Genomic DNA, 5,834 nt, shown 5'->3' with positions numbered 1-5,834 from the left:
CATAAACTCACTTCATTTTGATAAATTTTTCAGAAAAATAAAATACTTGGGGCCAGACAGGGTTATTAAAGTTAAAACTAAACCCATAAAAAAACATTTTCGTTACTTGAAATGAAATAAAACACAAAATGTGCTAGTTTCCAAGGCAACGTTTCTCATTTTCATTTAGTTTAACTTGATTTATTTAAATAACTACAACTAAAATAAAATCTAATAACTAATATAGATATTTAAAAACAACAAAAACTAATAAAAATACTAAAACACACAACAAAATGACTAAAACTTTAACAAAAATGAACATGAAAGCAGAAACTATAGTCAGTTTAATGAAATTATTATTTCACGCCCAACAAATGCATGTCTGAACTCATCTGTGCTGCTCTTAGGTAGAGCGTAGCGTGTCTTTTAAAAATGGCTTGTAAAGCTTTCATTGTGCTGAACTGTCACCAGATCTCAGATTCAATGGTTTTGTCCGCTTGTTTTCTTTAAATGTGACCCTGGAGCACAAAAAAGCCTTAAGTGTCAATTTTTCGAAACAGATTTATGCATCATCTGAAAGCTGAATAAATAATCTTTGCATTGATGTATGGTTTGTTAGGATAGGACAATATTTGAAAATCTGGAATCTTGAGAAAAATCTAAATATTGAGAAAATCATCTTTAAAGTTGTCCAAATGAAGTTCTTAGCAATGCATATTACTAATCAATAATCAAGTTTTGATATATTTACGGTAGGAAATTTACAAAATATCTTCATGGAACATGATCTTTACTTAATATCCTAATGATTTTTGGCATAAAAGAAAAATGTATAATTTTGACCCATACAATGTATTGTTGGCTATTGCTACAAATATACCCCAGCGACTTAGGACTGCTTTTGTGCTGCAGAGACACATTTAGCACTGGTTTTGTGTTTCTTTTTGGAGCTGGTTGATTTTACGCTCCTCAGTTTTTGAGTGAATATTGCCAAAATCATGCACAAATGAGTTTTTTCATTCAAAAACTGAGGTGCACGAGCTCAAATTATGTAAGCAAAGTCAGTACGCTTTAATCCAATGCGATGACATGAACTAGCATGAAAAAGAACATCCTCTGCAGGTCTAAAGGAGCAGGACACAACGTGATGTGTAGATGTTTGCGCTGCAGTGCCTTCAGAGCCGCTGGCTACCGCATTCACAAACAGGACAGAACTGTGCCCCGGGGCATTCTGGGAGAGCGAACGCTTCCTGACCTTACACTGGAGCTGAATCCTGCTCGCTTCCTTCCACATCTCCATCTGCAGAGACTGTCCCGGATACACGGGCTTCACGAAAGGCACCTGAAACACAAATCAGGGTTATTAATCGGGCTGTCAAGCCATTACAGCTTCTAATCTAATTCATTACATCATGTGCAAATTACTGACCCATCAATTTCACACACCATCACGTGTTCATTTAAAGTCTGTATTGTGTTCAGTGAGAAAAGCGCACTGAATAGACATTACAAAAAGTAACTTTAGAGAGAAATATTTTTTGCATAAATAATGACAATAAAGCTTTTTGGAATTAATATTGAAATATGAAAAGATTAAAAAAAAAAATGAAATGATACTCAAAACATCAAATTAATAGAGGCAAGTCACTGTCTTAATGAGTGAGTCATTGAATCATTAATTCAACCGATTCTTTCGGAAATGAAGCAAGTGACTTTATAAATGAATCATTGACTCATTCGATTCGTTCAAACGGCTGATTTTTTCAGAAACGAAGCAAGTGACTGCGTCCGAAACCGCCTACTCAATAAGTAGATACTTAATTTCATTAAGTACTTACTTAACATGAGTATCTGAGTGATTTATGAATATCTGCCTAATCTAAACTGAAGGACACCATCATGAGCGCAGAGTCAGTGACTCTTGTCTGCTGTTTGTACTTTGATCGACACAGCAAAGCTGCACCACTGCCAAACAGCACGCTTATGTACTTAAACTCAGTATTCTGAGCAAAATAATCTACGTTAATAAAAAGAAAACATCTACACTCATGCGTCAGCACTATAAAATGTAAATAATACAGAAGTTTGTGGTTTATTTCCTCTGTTTACTGCTCAGAAAGCGCATTAAACTTATGCAACAATGATTAATTTCTCTATTAATGGGTTCTGCGTATGCTTTTCGAGACCGATCAGATCAGCGCGTGTGAAAACACGTGACTTTTGCCCTACTTCCGCGAACGGAGCGCTGACGTCACCGAGCAGCGGCCAATCAGATCCGCACGTCTTCACTCCACCGAGCGACACGTGACACTTATCTGTGTGCGTTATATTTAAAGTGATGAATGCTTAATAGAATATAAACAGTATCACAGCTGCTGTTAATGAGTGTTAATGTGCAAAATTGTGAAATGTCACATACATTTGAATGTATTATTTGCATATACAACCAACAAAAGCATAGTCATATTTGATAGAAACTAACTTATATGAATTGAAGTGCTGACTGTTTGTGCAAATTTAGTATAACTTGACTTAAAGTACTATATTGGTAGGTTTAAACATTTTGTTCTAATATTTTTATTTTATTTTTATTATTCTTTGTTAGATGTACACCTTTTCTCCGAAAACCCCGCCCTCTAAAAATCTCTCAGCCAACCCGATGTCAGAAACCCCTGACGTCGCATGTACATCTGCAAGACGTATTTGTTAGAGTGTTTGCTGCTCTGCAGTTCGTCTATAGGATGTTTCCTATCAGATGTTAAATAGACGTTTAGAAGATGTCTTTAAGATGTTTATGATTTAGAATGAATGTAAAACTGACACCTTAGAGACATCTATCAGACGTTTGTACACAGCAGATGCGTTCCAGATTAAAGGGATATTGCGCCCAAAAATGAAAATTACCCCATGATTTACTCTCTCTCAAGCTATCCTAGGTGTGCATGACTTTCTTCTTTCATACGAATCCAATCAGAGTTATATTAAAAAACGTCCTGGCTCTTCCAAGATTTATAATGGCAGTGAATGGGTGTTATTTGTCAATAGTCCAAAAGAAGTCCAATAAAGTGCATCCATCCATCATTAAAAGTGTCTCACACGGCTCCGGGGGGTGAATAAAGGCCTCCTGAAGCGAATCAATGCATTTTTGTAAGAAAAATATCCATATTTAAAACTTTATAAACCATAATCTCTAGCTTCCGCTAACTGTCGTACGCGCGTTCATTCCGGCGGATGACGTAGGACGTAGCATAAGCTCCGGTGAGAGTATGCTAGTCTCGCGAGAACCAACGTTTGTTAACAGGAGCAAAGGAAGCAAAGTTTCTTTACTTTAGCAAAGGAAAACCAGTCTCCTCTCGGCTTATATCGAAATCCTCCCGCATTTTTCTTTACAAATCCTCGTTTTGTGCGTCTAATTCATGACCGGTGTTTTGTTTTGCTCTCTCCGCTGCGCTTCCGCAGTCGTCACTTCTCACCGGAGCTTACGCTACGTCATCTGCCGGAATGAACGCGCGTACAACAGTTAGCGGAAGCTAGAGATTACGGTTTATAAAGTTTTAAATATGGATATTTTTCTTACAATAAAATTTCCCCCCAGAGCCGTGTGGGACACTTTTAATGATGGATGGATGCGCTTTATTGGACTTCTTTTGGACTATTGACAAATAACACCCATTCACTGCCATTATAAAGCTTGGAAGAGCCAGGAAGTTTTTTAATATAGCTCTGATTGGATTCGTCTGAAAGAAGAAAGTCACACACACCTAGGATAGCTTGAGGGTGAGTAAATCATGGGGTCATTTTCATTTTTGGATGAACTGTCCCTTTAAGCGATCTTTAACAGACATCTTGCAGAAGTACGGGTGCTATATGGGACACGTTTTTCCAGTAACGTTAATGTTTGTTCAAAGTTATCTGGTCTTTAATAATGTTCTCAAAAGGTTATTTTCTGAAACATTTTAGTTGGTTCATCTAACGTTTTTTTAAATGTTACTTCTTGTTTCAGAACGTTCAGAGAACATTCGAAAGTAACGTTTCCATACTGTATGCAAAATGATGGAATGTTCCCTTAATGTTCGTATGACCAAGAAAGCTGGTTTTAAATCATTTTGTAAAGAACAGGATGTTTTTGAACTTCATTATTTCTGTGGGCTGGCATGCAGCTGGTCTCACAGCAGTGGAGTGATGTTAGATGAGGACGGACTCATGACTGATGATTTCTAATATGTTTTCTGTATTATTTGTGGTTTCCAGCATCAGTGTTTGAGCAGGGAGTGCGCATGCGCGTGTTCAGCTCGAGATTCTTCAGCATCTGGAGAAAACATGCGAGCACTGACATGCGTGACCGCCGCACAACCGTGACCCGGTCCGGTCCGGTCCGGTTCGGAGGATGTCCGGGAGAGCGGCGGCGGCGGACGGAGGCGTCAATAAAGTTCAAGTCAAGCGACAGATCAGGTGCATCGTGGAGGATCTCGAGAACATCGTAGGAGACCTGAAGGATGTGGCGAAGGAACTCAAAGAGGTGCGTGAGACTGGCGTGACGATGATGATGATGATGAAGGTGAGGTCTGATGCGCTCATCTGATGTTCACGTCAGGCCTCGTGTAAACATGTACCGTCTCTGATGCTCGACATCATCATTCGAGTGAGTCAGAATCAAAGATTCGACTCTTCTCTGACGCGCGTGTTTGATGTCTGCTGCTCGTGTGATTGACAGCTGTCAGTCATTCATTCAGAGTACACTGGGTCTGTCAGATATGAACTAATAAGAGAAATCAGACGTCACAATAAAGCAGCACTATTCTTCTCTTGTTTGCGCTCTGAAACAAGTGATTTCTACAGTATATGAGTCAGGAGGCGTTTTAGGATGATCACAGATACTGTTTCAAAGCAGCTTTACAGAAAACCATGATGTTAATGTTTATAATCACTTAATGTCTTCATGCCTTATACTAGTCGCATTTATCAGATTACAGCTGTATGATACATTATGCGACGATATAAACAATCACGCAGTCAATATATCGCTTTAGGAGAGAGAAACTGACGGAAATATGTTCTAAGAACGTTTGGCTTCAACAACGTTATTTCTGAATGTTCCCTGATAGCACACGTGCATCTCAGAGACGTCTGTTTGACGTCGCATTTACGTCTATAGGACGTTTCCTATCAGATGTCAAATAGACGTTTAGAAGATGTCTTTAAGATGTTCATGATTTAGAAGGAATGTAAAACTGATGTCTGAAAGACGTCTATCAAAGCAGATGCTTTCCAGATGAAGCGATCTTTAACAGACATCTTGCAGACGTACGTGTGCTATCTATCTGGGAAAGGAACATTCCATTTGATCATTTTGCAAACGTTACTTTCGAATGTTCTCAGAATGTTCTAAATGTTACTACTTGTTTGAGAACATTCAAAAGTTATTAATTAGGATTGAGTCTTCATAAGTGTACAGTATCTGTTCCTGATGATGCTGCGGTATTTATGGAAACATGTACAGATGAATTCTGTGTACATTTATTATGGAGTTGCTCATTTTCTGTTCTGTAAGTCAGTTTGGATCAATTGAATCCACATGCAGCTTTGTGTTCTTTATGATGAACATCAGAGGTCATTCATGACTTATGCCTGATCATTCAGATATTGATTTGATATTGCAGTTACATAACGACTCGTGTCTCTCGAGCACCTCGTCTCACGCTTGACTCTCGCTGCGGTTCTCAGGTGGTTGAGGAGATCGACTGCCTGACGTCTGATCTCCGTCTGGAGGAGGATCTGACGGAGAGCTCTAAGACGGACACGCTCAACAGCAGCTCCAGCAGCACCACCACGGCCTCCAGCGTCAAGATCTA

General features: G+C 38.9%; 1 protein-coding gene across 1 annotated transcript in view; it reads left to right on the top strand.

The window, feature by feature from the left end:
* Positions 1–4,270: 4,270 nt before the first annotated feature.
* LOC107704581 (protein Largen-like) overlaps positions 4,271–5,834 on the top strand; it is a 4,383-nt gene continuing 2,819 nt past the window's right edge. The window contains exons 1-2 of the mRNA XM_016507539.1: positions 4,271–4,501; positions 5,707–5,832. Coding sequence (XP_016363025.1) covers positions 4,370–4,501; positions 5,707–5,832 — 258 coding nt within the window. The 5' untranslated portion in view covers positions 4,271–4,369. The remainder of the gene's footprint in view (positions 4,502–5,706; positions 5,833–5,834) is intronic.

The sequence above is a fragment of the Sinocyclocheilus anshuiensis genome, unplaced genomic scaffold, assembly GCF_001515605.1.
Source record: "Sinocyclocheilus anshuiensis isolate Anshui unplaced genomic scaffold, SAMN03320099.WGS_v1.1 scaffold1614, whole genome shotgun sequence".
NCBI lineage: Eukaryota > Metazoa > Chordata > Actinopteri > Cypriniformes > Cyprinidae > Sinocyclocheilus > Sinocyclocheilus anshuiensis.
This window is presented reverse-complemented; position numbering and strand designations above follow the sequence as displayed.